A 21,336-nucleotide genomic window follows, 5' to 3' on the forward strand; every position below is an offset into this window, starting at 1 on the left:
GGAAGCACTAAAGGACAGGCTGGATGGGGCTTTGAGTAGACTGGTCTAGAGGGAGGTGTTGGAACTAGATGATCTTAAAGGTCCCTTCCAACCAAACCATTCTGTGATGTTTATAATAAGTACATATTTTGTGTGGTAAACTGAAGCAAGGAAGACATTTATAATGTTTTTAGCACTGCTTCAGTAAACAGGACACTGTTTATCCAATTCATAAAACACTGTTTTTTATCTCAACTATGCTCCTATGCTTCTTTTGACTGTGATTAGTGTTTAACAGTCCTAAATATTTCTAGTGAGAAATCAGAACAATTGTTTTCAGTTTTAAGACTGTTCTGCTGTAAAACTGTTAAAGAAATGCTGACTTATTAGTCATATTTACAAGCTGGTTAGTAGAAAATTGTAACTACTTAAAACTAGTATCTAATCTTGAACTCTGCCACAACCAAGTGACATAGATACAATTTCTATGGTTAAGGCCAAGAAACAAATTTTGTGTTCCTCAGAATGTTCTGGTTGGCTTTTTCAAGAGCAGCCTTTGAACAAAAAATGCCCTAAGTGTTTCACCTTCTCTAACTGACCTGTAATACCCAGCATAACATCTCTGAATAGCACTAATTCAGCTGGCATTGGTGTCTCCTTACTTATCTGATGTCCCTATCTAATTTATTTTGGTATCTCCATTTTTTGTAATTAAAAAAAAGTCGGTTTTTCTCTTAACACATTGGCAAATGCTGTTTTCAGAACCTGTCCACTTCTGAGTATTTTAATCTTTCCACACTGCCCTAAATAGTGTCATTTCTTGTCACAACATGTACATCTGAAGTCAAAAACATAGAGGGTGTGACATGGAGAATGTTGGGGGCCTAATAGGAAGCACTTTCTGTAACACTTAACTGTTTCCAAGCATCCAAGAAAGATTACAGATATCCTCACCTTTAAAGAGAAGCCTAAAGGACAGAGCTTAGCTGTGTTTTAAATAAACAAACAAATAAATACTAAGAATCAAGGGTACAAGAAACAAAAGTAATTATTTTCCCTCAAAAGAATGAGACTGCAGAAATAACCACGACACTGAAGTTAAGCAATTAGCAAACACACAAACAAAAATGGAATGACAGCATTTCTACTGATAAAAATATATATAGGATTATTCTTATTACTGTAAGACAGTATTTGGAAACAATGGTAAATATTAAAATCTAAACATCAGTAGATGAAAAGCTGTTTTTTCAAGAAATCAGCACCACTGTGCTGGGATATTCTGCTACTGGCTATTTCTATCCTTCTCCCTGCCCATAAAAATTGTACTGGGCTCCTTTGCACAAGCAAGACATGTTGGAGCTGTTGGAATAGGTTCAGAGGAGGGCCACAAAGACGATCAGGGGACAGGAGCACCTCTCCCATGAAGACAGATTGAGTCAGTTGGTCTTGTTCAGGTTGGAGAAGGGAAAGAGATCTCTTTACGGCCTTCAAGGACCTAATGGGAACTTGTAAAGATGATACAGAGCAACTTTTAAATGGTCTGGTAATTTCAAGACATAGGGGAATATTTCCAAATTAAAAGAGAGGAGATACAGATCAGAAGTTAGGAGAATATTCTTTAATAAAAGGCTGGTGAGACACTGGAACAGGTTGCCCTGAGAAGCTGAGGATGCCCCATCCCAGGAAGTATTCAGCTTCAGATTGGACAGGGCTTTCAACAATCTGATCTGGTGTAAAGTCCCTGCCCATGGTAAGGGGCTTGGAACTAGGAGACCTATACATTTTCATTCAACCTAAATCTAAACTATTTTATGAATCTATGAAATACAGAGGTGCTCAAGGCAACCAGGCCTTTTCACATGGTTATCAGTGGCAAGCCAGCATAGAAGGGAATTTCAAGAAGCAATTCCTTACTGTATGAATTACATAGCACTGGAATGAGTTTGCCCACAGAGGTAACGGAGTCTTCCTCCTTAGGCAGACAGACTTAGTGTGTGTTATTCTGCATTAGCACTGGGTTGAACCTGATAATCTGCACAGGCCCCTATAAACCCTAACTATCCTGTGATCTGAAGGTTTAAATGGATTTTGTGTCTGAGATTACAAAGATATTGCCCAGATTTAATACTCTTCATTTTCTACAACAGTACCACGGAAACTCAGTATTTACAAATCTTCTAAAATAAACTGTGTCAAAGACTTTTCTTACAAGCAATGCATGTCCTGGTAACACGCTAATACCAAAACCAGAAATTCAATACTTTCCATCTCTGATTAGAATAATTAGATAAATAGATTAGCAATAGCAACTATGGTCCTCCAAGTAAGTAATCTTCTTGCAGGGAAGGTTTGGAAAGAAAAAGGTAGCAGACAGATAGATAGGTAAAATTTAGCATCACTTTTCTAAAAAGGAAAATGCAGGAAATCTGTCTTTTTTTTGCTAAAAGCAGTTTTTTACACTCACTCCAGAACTTTCTCTTTATCAACAACATCAAAATGCTTTAAAGCTTGCTAACGAAATCAGTCTGAAAATTAAAACACTTTATGCCAACTCACATGTAATGAGTTATCTTGGCAGTTATCAGGCTGTGAAAACAGGAGTTTATAATAGAATTGCTGACATTGTACCAGTGAGAAGGGCATGACTATAAAAAGACTATTCAAAATCATTATTTTTAGTGGGGTGAAACAGGGTAGTTTCTGGGCTTGAATGAAGAACGCTCTTATGTGCTACTTTTCAAATGCCTTGCAAAAAAAAAAAAAAAAAAAGAAAGAAAAAAATCTGTCAGCCAATGTACTCTAACCACAAAACACATACAAATCAAAAGACTGAACATAAGCATTAGAAATATAAAGCACTAGAAAGCTTAATCTGCAGGGAAAAAAAAAAGAAAAATGCGCTACACTGTTTAACACTTACACTCAGCAAAGGATGTTTGAAATACATACAGTTCTTGAAATCAGTGCCAACTGGCCAGTTTAGATGCTGCATTATTTCTGTAGTACTATAAAAGGTTACAGTAATCTGCAAAAATCTACACTTTTTCCCCAGGTGTGCTATTAACAATGAAGTTACTATGAAGTAAGACAGTGGAGCACACTTCGTCACTTACTCATATCTTTCTCTTTCCTGTCCAAAATCCTTTTGTCCTCTAAATAATAAAAGTACTTACGTTTATGTACTACAGCTACTAGATGACTACATCCTTGCACACTGTACACTACGTTGCATTCTCCATAATGCCAGTCATTATTCATCCTGACTTCACTAGCTTTCTTTAGCTGAAGCATTTAAGATTAATGAGGCGTTTGTTCTCAATCAAGACACTCTGTATGAATACAGTTACACTTTCAGGAGCCATGCAGATGACTTATTTTAAATTATTTAATTTTTTTTTGTTGTTCTTCTGAGAAGATTGATTTATGGCTATTTTTGTCCATTAGCATATATGAATTTCGTATCAGCCTTCCACTTGTCAATAATCATTATCAAACAGGACCTACTGTGTATTAGACTATAAAGATACATTATCATGGTTCCAAGAGCATCCCAAAAGATGAAAAAGTTAAGTATTGTAAAGCATGCTATTTCAGCAACTTAGAGAAGCTACGAAGGCAAGAGAACAGTACGCTTCTGAATCTCAAACGCAGTTTTCCTTGGGGAATTCCATTTATATTATCATCACAGAAAAGTCTGGCTATGAAAAATGAGTCCACTAATGCATTTTGCTATTTCCAAATTTTAATAACATTCCTCATTGGGATTCACATAAAGTGCAATCTCATTCAGTTACTAATACAGCTAGGACTCCTATGCTTTCACCCTTCATCCTTTTACAAAATCGTAAGAGATATACAAAAACCTTGTAGAGTTCAAATTTTCTATAAATTTAATATAACTGATTGAAGTTTAAGAAACTATTATCTACAAAGCAAACAACAAAACTTCACAGTTTAAGCAAAGGAATTGAAAGCAACCATCCCTGATGTGAAATGAATTACAAAGTCTAAGTCAAGATCTGTAAAGCTCTTTTCTTTCATAACATCCATTTTATTCTCCAATGCACAAAACTTTGCCTTCTCTCTGTTTCCCAACCAGTTTTCCCTTCAAGATTTAAAGTTTTACCCAGAAGAGAATTCTTCAAACAGGTCTTCCTCAGCTCAGTCTCCCTTTTCTAGGAATAATTGTGCCAAGAAAGCAAATCAAATTTCAGATATTCTGGAAAATACAGGCAACAAATACTTCTGATATTAAAATCTTCTGATTTTGCAACTTTCTCTAAAGCAAGAATTGAGTTTTTGTGGGTATGTAATTCCTACAAGTCAGACAGATCTCAGTCTCACATCTTCCACAAGATGTCGTGGTTCTGTTAATGAATGCTTACCCTGAACAAGAATTAAGATCAACACATTTTTTTCATACAAAAACTGTAAGTCTGAGCTGTCTGAGCTGGAATAAAAATAATACTCATTCTATACTCCCCCCAGTTTAAAAGGTCATACCAATAAGTAATTTATTTTAGTTCTATCTCCCTCTCCAGAGATGTCTGTGGTACTACAAAGCAACTTCAAATATAATAAAATATCATACCAGCAGATAGAGAAAAAAGATATACAGATAAAAACCTGATTTTATAAAAACAAACAAACCAAAAAAAACAAAACAAAAAAAACAAATATAATTCAAAGGCAACATAAAACTTACAGCTGCAGCTCGCATGATCAACATAAATGCCCATTTTTAAAAGAAATGTTATGCCCTGACATGCCCAGCAGTTGTCTTTTTAAAAAAACATTTTTCAAGAATAGTTAAAGCCACATGTATCTTAAGAATAAAGCTAAGATTAGATGACAGCTTCTAGGACAATCTAAAGTTATTAACCAGAAGAAACAGAAGCTTAATGTTAAAATGACAAATAGGACCCAAATAAGTATCAGTAGTTCTTAATAACACTGACGTCAGTAAGGAACTGCTTGCAAACAAAAATACACTAATACACTCAGGTTGTTTATCAAACTGATGATTTTTTCCTCCTTGAGAACTGTAGTCACAGTTACATAGCTTTGCAATTAATGCTACTGCTCAAACAGGCAAAAGAGAATCACAGAAAAAAGTAACCTCAGTGTCTATTTCATTATTCTGACTTGAGGCATAATCAGCGCTTCTTCAGCTACTCCTGACAAATGCCTTTCTATCATACTTTCAAGAGTCTTCAAAGAGTAAATTCTACAAAATCTCTACATTCCAATATTTCACTATATTCAGAAAGGAAATTTTGCAAGGTGTCATGGTATTAACACAAGCTTCTGTTGAAGAAGTTTAAAGCTGCTACAGCTTTATCTTGTCCCTAAACTGAGGGAAAGGCAATTGATAATGTTTGTCTTTGATTTATTCTGATTGTTTTGCATATGACACTACTACTTATTTCCTTCCTGTTTTCTCTCAGCTATATTGAACAAGCCCTCCCTTACAAGCCCTTTTCAGCCCTCCCTTACAGAACTGCTGACATCTATGAGAAATAATTGAAAGAATTTTTTACCTTATAAAAAAAAAAAAAAAAAAAAAAGCTTTTAATTACATGTCATTATCTTTCAGCCCATTCAATCTAATGAGGTTTTTTTTTTTTGAAGCATTTGTGTTCACTGCCACATAGTTGATCAGCTGGGCTCTCATCAAACATGAAGAGAATAAAGAGATAATTTCATATGCATTTCAAGCTTCACTCCTGGTATAAGCTTAAACATTCTGGTCTGATGCTTCAGATTTATAGAACTGATAACTTTGTGACCAGAGTGTTCACAATTCTGGAAGGCAGCAAGAACTATTGCCTGGCCAGGCATATTATTATTATATGTGCCTATCTTATTTGGGCACAACTGATAGCTTCTCTTTAAGTACAGATCATAGAATATCCCGAGTTGGAAGACAAGGATCACTGAGTCAAATCCCTGACTCTACAAAGGATCACCCAAAATTCAAATTATATTACTGAGAGTGTTGCTCAAATGCTTCTTGAACTACAGATGGTTTGATGCCATATCCACTTCCCCAGGGAGTTTGCTCTGTTTCCAGCCACTGACAAGAATTGTACCAATCTGCTGAATTCAGTCAATACAGTAACATTATTACCACTCTACAAAACAGCAAGATCAAATCTAAAATAGTAATCCTAACCCTACATAGTAAAACTCAACCTATAAAATGTCCGGGGTCCATGGTACCTGCAGAAAATTCATTAAGAATGCTTCTGTACTTATCTTTTTCGTCTCTGAAATACTGAAAGGAATGAAGAAAGAATATTTTGAATAACACCTGGCAAACAATAGACAGTTGTGGAAAAATCTATGACATACTGCATAAGTTCAACACCTTGGCAGTTTCATATGAAATATATTTCCCCATCTCCTATATAATGACCTTAAATTACTTAAAATAGACCATTCTGGCTTTCCACATATGCTTCATAAGGACATGAAGAGCAATCAGCAAATGGTGCAGAGAAGGTTATTACCCTCTGAGTAACATAAGACAAATGGTGGCCTGAGATACTGAGTGTCGAAAACAGATCCATACAGCTGTATGTTTGGCAGCTGTTCATCTAGGTCATCATTCTTGTGTGGCTTCAGTAACAGAATTTAAAGCATTACCAAAAGTCCGTGAAAGTTAGGATGAATCAAATTTTTAGTTTGTTTCTTTTTCACAGCAGCTATCATGGCAAAAAAAGATATAAGGCACTTCTTCTATAAATACATATCATTTGTTGTTGCCTGGCTGTTTGGAAATAATTGACAGATTCATCATTTGCTTAGTATTTCCCTTTGAATACGAGCTAGGTTGACTGTCAGAATTCCCTAGACCACCAACACCCTACTTTTATAAAAAGGGTACTAAATTTTCCAGGCACCTCACAGAAGCTTTGTAAATTCTCAGAGATTACCACAAATACTTCTGAGATTGCTTCAGCATCTCAAGAGTTTTGAAAGATGCTTCTATTAAAAAAGAAAAACTGAATTGGCTAGCATTCACATATGAGTAAATAACAGCACCATTTGTATCCCTGATAGTTGGATTTTTCCTATTTAAATTCACTTGCAGATTTCATATCTACTATCTATCATTTCTATATCTTTCAACTAACAATGATCAGTTTGCATTGATATGCAGTAACAAGGATAAGTAATAAAAAGAAATACAAGATAGCCAACTATGTAGGACAACTTTTAAGCAAATTTATTATTAGTGAGGGATGCTAGATTAAAAACCCCAGGGAAAAAAAAATGTCTAACAAGACTGCACACAAAAATAAAGTGTATAGATAAGCAAACATTACTGAAGTTTCTAAATTCATCATGACTGATTTATTTTTTCTGATACTTCAGACATCTGATCTTAGAACAGGAACACATCTTTTCTAGTATATATCTAATCAATCTTCAGCATTTCAGTAAAATTCCCCTGAATTACAACTCATGACAAATTTTAATCCACAGACATTTCTAAACGAAGAGATTTTGCAGGGCACCACTTCATTTTACTCAGGTCACCAAATCAGAGGTATATAAAAACCAAGTTGTTGGCATTAACAGTTCAGATTTGTAGGTGTATCAATACACATAAAAGCTTGTGTTAATTAAGTTTAACAGCAACTCAGTTAAAAGTAATAGCTGAAGTTTGCATTAAATAAATTGTCCTAATGGGCATATATACTACCTGGCAACACTGCTTTCCACTCCTATAACCTTCTTTTCTCCATTTTCTGAAGTGTAATTTTTTGCAAAAAGCAAACTTTAAAAACACTTTGCAAATAAGTTCAATTTGGCTATTTTATGTATGTTTTTGAAATTCCAGTTATTATTTCAATACCTTGTCTCGACTCTTCAAATAATATGAGCAAAAACGCTTCCCATACAAATTAGGTCTTCCTCATTTTCAGAAAGTTGTATGCATTGTAATAGAATAAAACAAAAAATCTTCAGTAAAACATCCATAATTCTTTGCATGTAAGATGTTAATGAGTCCAGATACAATTCTGAAAACACTTCATTTTTGACAAAGGAATGCTGTCTTTGGTTGAAATTTTTGCCCAGAAGTTGACCAAAGAAAAATTCTAATTAGCTCACTCTTGAATCTGCCCAAATTTTCCTTTACCTATCATATTCCACCATTTCCCCTCATTGAGTATCAGACAGAAAGCTAGGAAACATGCACAAGGAAGGGTGAAAGCAGAATACAGAGTGACCAGACAGAACTAAAATAACCGATATATTCTCCCCTTCTACTCTGTTCTCATGAGACTCTACCTGGAGTATGGTATTCAACTCTGAGACCCTCAACATAAGAAAGGCATGGGTTTCTCAGTGTAGGACCTGGACCAGGGGAAAGCCATGAAGATGATCACATGGCTGGAGAACCTCTCCGGTGAAGACAGGCTGACAGAGCTGGGGTTGTTCAGCCTGCAGGAGAGAAGGTCTCAGGGAGACCTCATTGCAGACTTTCAGTACCTGAAGGGGGACTACAGGAGAGATGAGGATGAACACTTTAGCAAGAAGTATGGTGACAGGATCAGGGTTATAGCTTTAAACTAAAAAGAGTAGACTTAGATTAGATACATGGAAGAAATTATTTGCTGTGATGGTGAACCACTGGAGCAAATCGCAGAAAGCAGCTGTAGATGTTGCATACTCAGTTCCAGGCTGGATGGGGCTTTGGGCATTCTAGTCTAGTAAAAGATGTCCTGCCCCATGGCAATGTCGTTAGGCTAGACTACCTTTAAAGGTCACTAAGGTGCAACCCAAACCATCCTGTGATTCTATAAAATTAAAACTCAAGTCAGTCATGACATCATTATCTTTGTTGTTACAGTCCACATACTATTGTGTATATCACAGAATTGTAGGGGTTAGGAGGCACCTCTTCTGGAGATCATCCAGCCCAGCCCACTCTATTAAAGCAGGTTCCTTACAGTAGGTTACAGAGGAAAGCATCCAGTGGGCTTCAGACGATCTCCAGAGGAGACTCAATAGTCAATCTGGGCAGCCCATTCCAGTTCTCTGTAACCCTCAAGATAAAGAACCTCTTTCTCCTATTCATATGGAACCTCCTATGTTCTAGTTTTTATATTCTCTTCAGTGCCAAGCCCCAGAACTATCTACATCAAGTATTAACAAATTTTAGATTGTACTTTGTTTTACAGTTTTTCAGTGACTTTTGATAAATATACACACTATGACAAACACACAAAGAACAAGACGCTCTCCAAATATCTCTGCAAATGTTACCATTTCAATAGCAATTCAGATTTCAAGCTAATGCTCTAATTGTTTTATTTTTTAATGAAAATATCAATCCTATTGATGTCATTCATGAATATGAATATTCTTAGAATTCACTGATTCATCATAGCTCTATCTTCTCTGAAAGGAAATTAACACAAGTTTCTGATTAGCAGTGGGGCTGTCTACCCCTTTTTAACTGACAGTCATATTCCACGTTAATAGTAAACTTTCATTTGCTAGTGTAGACATTTTCTTTTCCCCTTGACCTTCCCCTGACTCTAGCACTACAATCACAAAAGTAGTTCCAAAGATCCTAAAACTCATGATTGTCTGATAAGGAAGCTATAACAAGATTTTCTAGTTACCTATGCAAGATGAAAATTGGATTCTACCTAGTAAGAGTGCCTTGCCTTCTAAAATGAGAATACATTACAGAGACAGAAATTGATCCAATAAATATTTTAATAGCTATGCACTGAGAGAACACAGGACTAAACATTATTAATGGACCATATTCTTGTAATGAGCAGTTCCAAGCCACTCTTTTCATTTTGTTTTCCCCAGCTTAGGTAATACTTGCAGTAAAAGTATCAGTTCTGCTTTTGTTTCCTCCCAGCATTCACAAAAGAAAATTAAAATGTTGATAGTGCAGAAAAAGTTTTTACATTTATAGTTACTTCAACTTCACTAGCACTACCACTGAATTTCTTACAGGTGCATTTCACAATTGCAAGAAACGATGTTTGAAAAAGTGACACCTTATTTTCCTCTAGTTCGAATCCTCATCTCTTCTTTCACATATATAAAAAGTTTTATCATGTCGTTAAAAGATTTAATGCACTTGAAATACATGTTTTTAACTGAATAAAGAAAAGCTGTGCTGGCATAAAAACTGATTATCACATTTGTTCAAGCTGTTTTAAGGAAAACAAATATCATATGACTTACCAGGGTAGCTAATAGATTGGTAGAACAGAATTTTAAACTGGTTGTCATTTAAGTGGATACATGTTTAGGGGTTTTACTAACTACCAACTGTTTTTCTATTTATTCCCAGCTGTATAAACTACTAAATATTGTATTTTTTAGGGTCTAACAATAGGCATTTGGGTGCTTCAGAAGTGAAACTTCTTTCTGTCTGTACATCACAGTAAACCTTAAATGCTGTAAAAGAATGATTTCATTCTTGATTGTAATTTATTATTATCTTTCCCTTTTCTCTAACTGCCCATACAGACATATTTGAATAAATAATAAAATATTTAGAGGAAATCTCATTTTCTTTCTATTACGCGCACTTAAATTGCCAATTGTTTCCATGAACAAGATTTTATACACATGCATGTTCTGTTTGCAAGGCCCTTTTCTTGAGTGTGTAAACCTCCAAGTTCATCTCTCAAAACTCAGTAACTTTTTACACTGAAATCTAGTATTCTGTACAACACGTTTCCTCTACAAAAGTTTCTTAAGAAAAACAGCACAGAAACAGGGTTTATTCTATACTTAATCTGTAACGCGTTAGATAACCAAACAACACGTAAAACTTACAGCTGTCCATGCTTCTGTTCTGCATCGAGAACACAACCATTCATTATGGATTTCATGAGAAGGAACACCATAGCAACCTAGAATGAGAGAGCTGATTTGATTAATATATTCTGTATGTCTAATCATGATGTCATACAATTCAGCTATGTACAAACACCAGTAAATCATAGACTGTGATCAAGGAAAGTTTTCCACTGTTAGGATTATTGCTGTTCTACAGTTTGTGTGTATGTGTGTGTGTGTGAATGTAGCCTCCCCAGACTTCCAAACTTTTAAAAAAAGAAGAGCCACAGCAGGGTATTTTTTTATTTTCTGTAACTTCAGTAGCAAATCATCAGTTCTCCCTGCAATAACAAGGTACAATCTGAATCAATGTACTGACATTCTACGCAATTACACTGCATCTCCATTTAAGGACTTCTTAGATGTAAGCATTCAAGTCCTACTATATGTAGAAGATACTACAGAAAAATCATGCATTAATCAGTCACTTGAAATTAAGGATGTAAAGTGGAGGAAATTGCTGTATTAAATAATTAATAGAGATATAGTTAATGGAGATATTCACAGATCCTCAATTTTAAAAGGATTTCACCTTTACAACCTGTTAAGGAAACGCTATCACAGATGGGTTTAAAATATAAGGAGTAAACTTAAAGGCTTAGTGTTGAACAAAAAATCAGAAGTCTCTGCTGCCCACAGTTAAATGAAAACTGCAAAACTAACTCTTCTTTAGTTTCAGAGCAACCAGAAACAAATAACAGAACACTTAACGTAGGGTAAAAAAAATGCAGCCAGTGATTTCAAGCATTAATTATGGAAAATGTTTTTCAAGTGCTTACTTAGACATAGCAGAAGCTTACTTAACTATTACTTATCGATAAAACAAAATTTGAAATGGCACTGCTACCAACTGAAATAGTAATGTATTTACTTGCATGTACTCGTACACAACACTTCGCACAGGAAATAAGAAGACTTGTTCCATCCTCATCAATTAAGGCATTTGATGGAGAGTTTTCAGTGTTTTCTTCGCTATAAATAAAACACATCTCTGGAATAAGAGGTCTAGACTTCTCATTTTCAATCACTAGTTTTTCTTCTAAGTTTGCTTCCTTGTAAGTAGAATTTTCTTCATCAAGATTTTCTGGCTGGAAATAAAATAAAATCACATTTAAGTAAAAAGAGAAGAGTCCTTTTTTCTGCTTTTTTAATTATGGTCAAATGCCTTCTCCACACCCTGCTCCTCCATTAATAATGTAACAGTTTATAAGAAAACTAACTACTGCGGGTTATCTATCACAATCATTCTATAGTTCCTTGACTATTCAAATAATAAAAAAGCACTCAGTCTGAAAATTAGCATTATTGCAACAGCGTTCAATGATACAGTACAATTGACTCCCACTAAGCCCTTTAGCTGGATCCAGTGCAAAAGGTCTTTTTTCCAAGTCCCAGACAAAGGGGTTTCCTGTTCAGTAGCTGCTGAATTAGTACTGTATCAGCGTTTTTAGCTGATGTTTGACACAAATTCCATAAGCCAATATCAAATTGTATCCTGGATAAGAAGGTTTCTATGGAAATACTGTTCTTGAGAAGGCCCAAGTACTGTGAGATGATGCTTTTTCAGCACTGTAGGAAGGAGCTGTGGAAGCAGTTTTGATGAAAGGCATTTGACAATGGACATATAAGGAAGTAACTAAAAGATATAAACCTGTGTGGATTAATCACCTTCAAAAATGCAACTTTCTGTATGTGTATGTATGTATTATGTATGCAAAAATGCAACCTGTATGTAAGCACATATGCACTAACACCAATCCTAAATAAATCGCAAGCAGAAGGCATACACTGTCTGTAACAAAAGATAAATGCAGGTGGATCAAGCATCATCTCTAGTTTTAACAATATTGAGTTTATTTACTCCCCATACAGCCAAAATCAGTAACTTTAACTTCTTTCTAATGTAATAGCAATTTTCGGGAAATGCTGAAGCTGGGCAGCTATTTCATTCTCCTCTCAGAAATGAAACTCTAAGGATCTCGCTTACCTTGTAGTATGGCATGAGAAGAGTGCAAATTGCACAGTAGGGCTCCTTTTTTGCACAACATGCATTGTATTCTTTTTCAGCATTGAAATTAGGTGTTCTTGTCTGCCAAAGGTGGACAAGAGGCCTAGCCCATGTCTCTGTCTCTTGAACTTCCTCTTCAGTAAATGCAGTTTCAGGCAGTTCTTAAAGAAAAAAATCAGAACAAGAGGTAGAGAGCAGAAACTGTAACAAATCAAGTTCTGTTTGAACATCAGGAAACACTTCTTTAATGTGCAGGTGATGGAGCACTGGCACATATTGTCCAGAAAGGCTGTGGAGTCACCCTCCTTTCAGGTCCAATAGACACCTGGGCATGGTTCTGGGCACCCTGCTCTGGATTTCCCTGTTTAAGCAGGGGCTGGACCAGACAGACTCTCTCAAGGTCCCTGTCAATCTCAACTAGTCTGTGATTCTATGAAAGCAAGCAATTTGACATATTCTTTTCCTGAAAGGGAAAGAAACAATACTGAATTTGTCATGTTCACTAATAGCGAGACCAAACAATGCTAAAGAAAGTCTGAGAGTGAATACAAATGCAGAAGTCTAAAGAAATTATGCATCAGGACAAGCACACAAAAAAGCACTTTGACATCACAAGCTGACTACTTTAAAGAAAGTATTTCAGTAGCTCTTCAACTAAAAATTGTATTCATATCCTTGTTCGTAACATTAAAAACTGTCTCAACTCTTCCAAATGTTGTGGATGTTGTAGAACATGGGTGACAACCTTTTACTTTGCCTGGGCAAATAGGAAAGAGCTGCTGCCATGATGGCAGGGTGTGAGGCTAATCACTAGCTGTCCGGAGCCATGGGTTGGACATGCCTGTTGCAGAAGTTCATTCATTCACAGTGTGCCTGGGAAAGACCTTAATTTTAAAATTCTAAAGTTGGCTTTAAGAAGTTCAAAGCCTCTAGAGAAGATGAATAAAATCAGATTGAACTCTGAAGAGAAAGAAATTATCCAATAGGTGTAATCTGAAAATGTAGTCATTTGCTCTTGAGAAAGATGCAGAAAAAGGAATTCTGAGAAAAGTAGACGTCATTATCCTCATTTCAACTGGTATGGAGCTAATTTTCCTTTCTGGAAAGCTGGCATAGTGCTATGCTATGCTTTAGTTTTAGGAGAATAATATTGATAGCACTGATTTTTTAGTTACTACACAGCAGTGCTTACATACAGTTGAAGACTTTTCAGCTAAGAAGGCTGGGGTGCACAATAAGTTGGGGGGACAGAATCAGCAAAGCTAACTCAAACTTGTCAAAGGGGTATATTTAAGGAAAAAAAGTTTATTTCAGAAGAAAATTCCAAAAACAAAAATATGCTGTGAAGTGTATTAAGCTGAATTATCATGTTCTTTCAGCCTATTACTGCCTTCATCCACTTTACAAAAAATCAGTAGCTTTACAGGTCTTCTGGTATGTTAAATTGTCACGAGTTGCTACAAAAGCATTATGAAGTTGATAGCACTTTTATCAGTACTGAATAAAAATGGATTTAAAATATTGTATACAAGCAGTCCTAACATTTCCAAATATATATACATAATGAAAGTGAATTTTATTCCCTTTTATATTCCCTCTTCTCTCATGAGAACTAACATGAATTCAATAAAGAATCACCAGTAATGAAGGTAGAAGGACAAAGACAAAATGTCTGCCAAAAAAACTGTCATCAAGTCAATATTCAGCAGCAGTTCTTTACTGCAGATAATATAGCTGTAAAACAACAGCGACAAGAAAACAGCTGAAAATAAGGAGGAGATAACTAAAATGCAGGCATCACTCTTCTAGTCTTCTGCATAGCTTTTGTTGCTGTTGTTGTTAACGGTCTTATTAACCTAAAGAAAAATTTAAAAATTATCAATTATATTATTTCTCTTACTTGCATTTTTCCAGAACTGGCTTCAATTTTGCTGACTCTTTTTCCCTAAACTCATTTTTGACCATATTTCTCCTATGAATCTAATACTACCATTATTTTAAATGTTTTCACTATGTACTCACAGTAAATGGATTTCATCAATCTAGGTAAAGAAAGCAAAAAGAACACAAAATTTGTTGAGAAGATTTGTAGCTTATGGCTTCTCTATCTCTTATCTGCTTTGAATCTGATATCCTTTGATCCCATAGCTGTGGGAATAATAAACTCCCATCAACCCCAAGCTTGTGTAGGATCTGCCACTCCATCTGGATGAATGTACGTCTATGGGCCCAATGCAGTACGTTCCAGGACACTCCAAGTGCCTGCTGATGTCATGACAGATTTTTCAGTTATTTTTCAACAGTCTCAGGAATCTGGAGAGGCCCCACTCAACTGGATGCTGGCAAACATCGTTTCAGTTTTCAAAGAAGATCCTGTTAAAAACAGGTCTGACAGTCTCACGTCAGTGTCAATTAAAATTTTGGAGAAAATACTTGAAATACAGCACATTCACTGATCATAGCCAACAAGAGTTCATGAGGCATAAGAGCTACTTAATGAATTTATTTTACTTTTATAATAAGTTTTACTACTGTCTCTGACACTATCCTGGGCATAATATCCAGCATATAGCCAGACAAAAAACATGATGCGTTGGCTGAACAACTGGCTGACAGGTCAAGCTCAAAGGGTTTTAGTAAACGAAGTTACATCAGACTGGCAACCAATCACTAGAGGAGTTCTCAGGGTTCATCTTAAGGGTCAGTTTTCTTTAAAGCTTTTATAAATTATCTGGACAAAAGATTCAAATGCATTCTAAGAAAGCTTGCAGATGATACTAAATCAAGAGAAATTGCTGCCTCCCTCAAGGGTGGACAAGTATTGCAAAGAGATCTTGAAGAGGGCTGGGCAATTTAACAAGTGCCAGATTCTGAGCCTGGGAACAGAATTCTGGGACAGGGAAACCTTCAACATATGAACAGACTAGAAGATGAGACTGGCGGATGAGAGGCTGGAGACCAGCCTTGCAGAAAGAAATCTGGGAGTTGCAATCATTGCCAAGACAAGTATGAGTCAGCAATGTGCAGTGGCAGCATAAGGGCCAACTGTGCCACGGGATGCATGAAACCCAGCACTGCCATCCGGCAAAGGGAGCAATTGCCCTTCTCTGCTCTGCACCGTTGCTGTCTCACATCAAGCACTGCATGCAGTTTTGGGCACCACAACATGGGAAGTACGTACAACTATCAGATAGCTTCCACAGGAGAGATGCAAACATGGTGAAGGGTCTAGAGGGCAAGGCATGCAAGGATCGGCAGAGGTCCCTGAGTTTGTTCAGCTCAGAGCAGAGGAGCTGAGGGGAGGCCTCACGGCAGGCTGCAGCTCCTCACAGGGAGCAGAGGGGCAGCGCTGAGCTCTGCTCTCTGGGACAGCAAGTGGGAGCAGCATGGTGCTGCTCTCAGAAACACGGTTTGAACTTCAGGTGGTCCTGTATGGAGCTTGAAGTTGGTTTTGATGATCCTTATGAATCCCTTCCAACTCAGGACATTCTACGATTCTGTGACTGAACTACTGAAACTACTCTTTGCTGAATGAATCTCCCATGGGCACAGAAGTCTTCACCCTGAACCTCAGCCTACTATGCTTCTTTTTAATCAAAATATGTCTATCAATTCCACAATAATATTTCTTCATCTCTTACACGTATTTTTTGCTTATCATTCCTTTTGGTAAGCTGCTGTATTGGTTCACTTCTGATGGAATCTGTATTTTTACCTTAATTGCATATGATCTCCACTATTTCTGTTTTGCCCTTGTACAATTTTCACAAATCATTTGCAGACGGGGAGGGACAAGAACGCAACAGACAGGAAGAAATCTGATGGCACTCATCAAACATTTTGTTGCTTTCCAGAACTTTGTATTTTCAAACTTTGTACTTCATTCCAAATGAAGTGAAGGAAAAAACACCGTATGCATACCGGACTGCACCTTTCACCACTTCCAAAAAAATAAAAAATAAAAAATTACGCTTTTACTAAATTTTGCTCTTTGCATCATGTTCAGACTGTTTCCAGTTATTTTTTGATTGGAAACCCTTCTTCATTACTTCCAAATTGTAACAACTGTAATAATTTCTTCAATTCCTTTGAGAGAGGACTGTCTTCCCAGCACGCCTTACTACAGTCTCTTAGTCTATGAGGGCTGCTCTAAAAATAATGCCTCCTATTTCATGACATTGGCCTACAACATCAGAGGCAGATAGGGTGGCATGGCAATAAAGGCTGAACATTCCCACCAATATTCTGTTACATTTTGTTGCTGTATGACAAATGGCAGCAGAGGGGCAATTTGACAGAATGGTGTCTGATATGGAAGTGTGTATGAAGTAAAAGGAGTGTCAATTAATTAATTATTCCATGCAGAAAAAATTGCACCCACTGACGCACATCAGCGCTTACTAAACATTTAGGAAGATAAACCTATGGATGTGAAAACAATGAGGCAGAGGTGGTGCACTTCAGCATTGGCAAAGGCAACAGTGGGTCACCTCCACTGCTGCAGATTTCTACAAGCACAGCATGCAGGCTCCTGTTCACTGCTGGTGAAAATGCATAGATACTGGTGGTGAGTGTGTTGTATAATAGCGATCAGCAGCTGAGAATCTGCTCTATCAGAAAGCTTTGCATCTCTGTGCTCTTTGCATCTCCAGTAGTTTCCATGGAAATACATAGAAGGTCTTGTCCTCTCTTTCAGGGACTTCAGAAATATTATTTGGTCTCCTCAAAATCAACATTCCCACACTAAAATCATAAAATGTCAAATGAGATTGATATGATAAATAAAGTTACAGAGTACATGAATCTCATTACAAAACATGGCAACAATATTGCCTTCAATAACTTTATCACCACGTAGACTATGCAGTCCTACATGTAGATGTATTTTAGATAAACTGAACTTGGGAAGTTTCACTTTGGTTGTTTCTTTAAACACAAACCAACAGCATTGATGGAAAGAATTCTAAAGTCAGTTTCTTTACTGGTATAGGAGGAGTTAGCTTTCTTGTTTCCATAAAGTCACACAAGTTACATATTGTGAACAAAAAACTGACAGCCTAATTATGCAAAACAGGCAAGAAAATAACAAATCAGTTCTCAAACCATTCCAAAGAAAGTCTTGAACATAAAAAATTACTTGATGTAACAAATACTACTGTCTCAGAACATTTTACAGATGTTCCTTTCTCAGTCATGTGAAAATTCCTAAGTACTGTTTATGTCCCCCAAAAATGTGGAAAATGTTTGTTTTTGAGAAATTATTTTGGTATTTGCTAAGTAGTATACAATTTCTCTTATTCTCTTTCATTACTTACCACATATTTGAAAAGCAATCTCTGACTTAGCCTAAAATAAACTTACTTTCCCAATTCACATTGATACGAGTGGATTCAAGGTGGTTCATGTAAATTCAGAATTTTTTTACTAGATACGTGCATTTTAAGTACAAATGTGACCAGCATCAAATTATGCTCCTACGCAACTATATATATTAGTGCCATATACATACATATTAGTTTTCTTATACTCAAGACCTGCCAATACTGAAGTTTCTCCTCCAAAAGTCACATCTACTTTCCAAGGCCACTGTGTAATGTCTCATGAAGTACTGTAACAAGATTTTTCACTCAAAATCTTCCATATTTACACTGTTCTGCAAAAGTCCACACATTCTGTCAGCATGCTGCTAGAATTCGTTTCAATACCAGTCACTCGTGCAACAATGCCAACCAGCAACATGCCATGATTCCGTTATTTGGTCAAACATTGTAATACTTTGTCCTGCTTCTTTGAGCAGCTAGTAATAGCCCAAAGAGATAATCAGAAATACTCAGATCAGCCAATGCAGTCAGATAAAACACAGTGTATGTCTACACAGAGTATTTTCTTCATAAAAACATTTGCAGCACAGCTAAGGAATCTGGTTTGATTTTCACTTCTGTCATCGCCTGGTTGAAATCATAGAATCACAATCATAGAATCTTAGAATGGCCTGAGTTGAAAAGGACCACAATGATCATCTGGTTTCAACCCGCTGTTCTGTGCAGGGTCGCCAACCAGCAGCCCAGGCTGCCCAGAGCCACATCCAGCCTGGCTTTGAATGCCTCCAGGGATGGGGCATCCACAGCCTCCTTGGGCAACCTGTTCCAGTGTGTCAACACCCTCTGTGTGAAAAACTTCTTTCTAATATCTAACCTAAACCTCCCCTGCCTCAGTTTAAAACCATTCCCCCTTGTCTTATCACTGTCCATCCTCATAAATAGTCATTCCCCCTCCTGTTTATACACTCCTTTCAAATATTGGAACGTCACAATGAGGTCTCCCCAGAGCCTTCTGTTCTCCAGGCTAAACGAGACCAGTTCCCTCAATGTTTCCTCATAGGAGAGGTGCTCCAGCCCTCTGATCATCTTAGTGGCCCTCCCCTGGACCCGTTCCAAGAACTCCACATCCTTCTTGTGCCGGGGACCACTGGCCTGGACGCAGAACTCCAGATGGGGCCTCACAAGAGCTGAGTAGAGGGGCCTCCCACTGATGGCCACCCCTTCTTTAATGCAGCCCAGAACACAGCTGGTTCATGTCCAGCTTCTCGTCCACCAGGACACCCAAGTCCTTCTCCACAGGGCTGCTCTCAAGGACATCTTCCTCCACTCTGTATAAATACCTGCACCCTGCACTTGGCCTTGTCAAACCTTATTAGGTTTTCACGGGCCCTCTTCTCCAGCCTGCCCTGGACGGCTTTCCTTCCCTCCAATATATCGACTGCACCGCTCAGCTTGGTGTCATCCACAAATGCTGAGGGTGCACTCAGTGCCATCATCTTTGTCACTGATGAAGATGTTGAAGAGCACCGGTCCCATGACTGACCCGTGAGGGACACTGCTTGTGACCAGCTTCCAATTATTGACCTCATAGCTCACCATACCTCGTAGTTCATTGGCACTAAGTCCTGAGTAAGACTGTACACACATGCGTATCAGAATTCCCTGGTTAGAAGTCAGAAGTGTCATTTGTTTTTATACTTACATTCCAAATCAAGAATTAATCAAGACAAAAATGAGTATCGCATTCTTAATGCTCTTTGGTAAAGGACAATCAACTTGCTCATATCCAATGGGATATATCTTGCTGTCAGAGGAAATAAAATGCAGGGGCTGCTTGCCATGGCAAGAAAATTCAATACACATTTGCAGATCAATTGACAACACTTTTCAAGAGAGTTTAAACTTTCATGCATAGCACATAGGCACTTGAAAAATACTCAAAAAAAATCTTAAAAGTCTCTAGTTGATCTATCTATTCCTGTTACTTGATCTCCATCTCAAAACATAACGCTCTATAAATAGTAATTATTCCCATAGCAACAAATATTTTATCAAAAAATCAAACTGTCATATCAGTTACAAAAACAGATGTCTCTTCAGCAGAATATGTTCTCACACTACCCTATATTTAAGTGTAAATGTTATGCTTCACCTGAAATGTAAGTGCAACTTACACTTCATTTTCCAAGGCAGTCAGCACCACTGCCACCATATTCTGCAGCAGTGCAGGAGATTGCCATGTAAGAGGCCATGTAAGTTAAGAAGTGGATAGAGGCCATGTAAGTTAAGAGGTGGATAGATTGCAAATGGCTAGAAACAGCCATTACCAGGCTTTGAACTTGTGGGTTAAAATCAGGAACGAGACAAATAAAGAAAACGTTGTGTTTGGAGACTACTACAGGCTTCCTGATCAAGGGGAGCCTGCTGACAAAGGGCTATCACTTCAGTCACAACAGCCCTTGTATTCATAGATTCTCATCCAGACGGGGAATTTCAACCACCCAGACATCTTAGGAATAAATTCTTTACTTAGAGGGTGGTGAGGTACTAGAACAGGTTGCTCTGAGAAGCTGTGGATGCCGCATCGCTGAAGGCACTCAAGGCCAGGTTGAATGGGGCTTCTGGTAGCCTCATCTAATTGGCAGCCCTTCCCATGATGGTGAGATTAGTCCGTTCCAACCTAACCCATTCTATGAACTTAGATGAGTTCAGAGTTCCTTAACAATGCAACAGAACTGCAATCATCCAATTCACCAGCCTGCACTTAAGTTGTTTCTTTCTCTGAAGACTAATTAATCTCATAAGATCCTCTAAAATAAGACACCAAGCTCAGGGGCTGACTACATGGGTATGTATATGTTCAAGAAGGAAAATCATGCAAAGAAATGCAAAATGCACTTTCTCAAGATGTATTAAAATTTCTTAACTATGTAGTAGAAGATTTCCTTACTTGAACTGCAAAATTGAAACTCCTCTGAAAGGCACCACTTGACACCTTTATTATCTGAAATTTTACATGCTGGAGGAACTACACAGGATAAAAACTAAATAACCTAGACTAAAATAAACCGTTTTTACATTAAAAAAGACTGTCTTAGGAACGCTTAGCAGCACATCAACATTCAATTAAATTTTTTA

General features: G+C 37.2%; 1 protein-coding gene across 4 annotated transcripts in view; it reads right to left on the minus strand.

The window, feature by feature from the left end:
• Positions 1-21,336, minus strand: part of KDM4C (lysine demethylase 4C) — a 299,770-nt gene that overhangs the window by 88,856 nt on the left and 189,578 nt on the right. For all 4 annotated transcript variants that reach the window (XM_052700472.1, XM_052700471.1, XM_052700470.1 and 1 more), the window contains 3 exons: positions 12,857-13,038; positions 11,741-11,957; positions 10,807-10,883 (listed from right to left, as the gene is read on the minus strand). In XM_052700472.1, coding sequence (XP_052556432.1) covers positions 10,807-10,883; positions 11,741-11,957; positions 12,857-13,038 — 476 coding nt within the window. The remainder of the gene's footprint in view (positions 1-10,806; positions 10,884-11,740; positions 11,958-12,856; positions 13,039-21,336) is intronic.

The sequence above is a fragment of the Tympanuchus pallidicinctus genome, unplaced genomic scaffold (genome assembly GCF_026119805.1).
Source record: "Tympanuchus pallidicinctus isolate F22 unplaced genomic scaffold, pur_lepc_1.0 scaffold4, whole genome shotgun sequence".
NCBI lineage: Eukaryota > Metazoa > Chordata > Aves > Galliformes > Phasianidae > Tympanuchus > Tympanuchus pallidicinctus.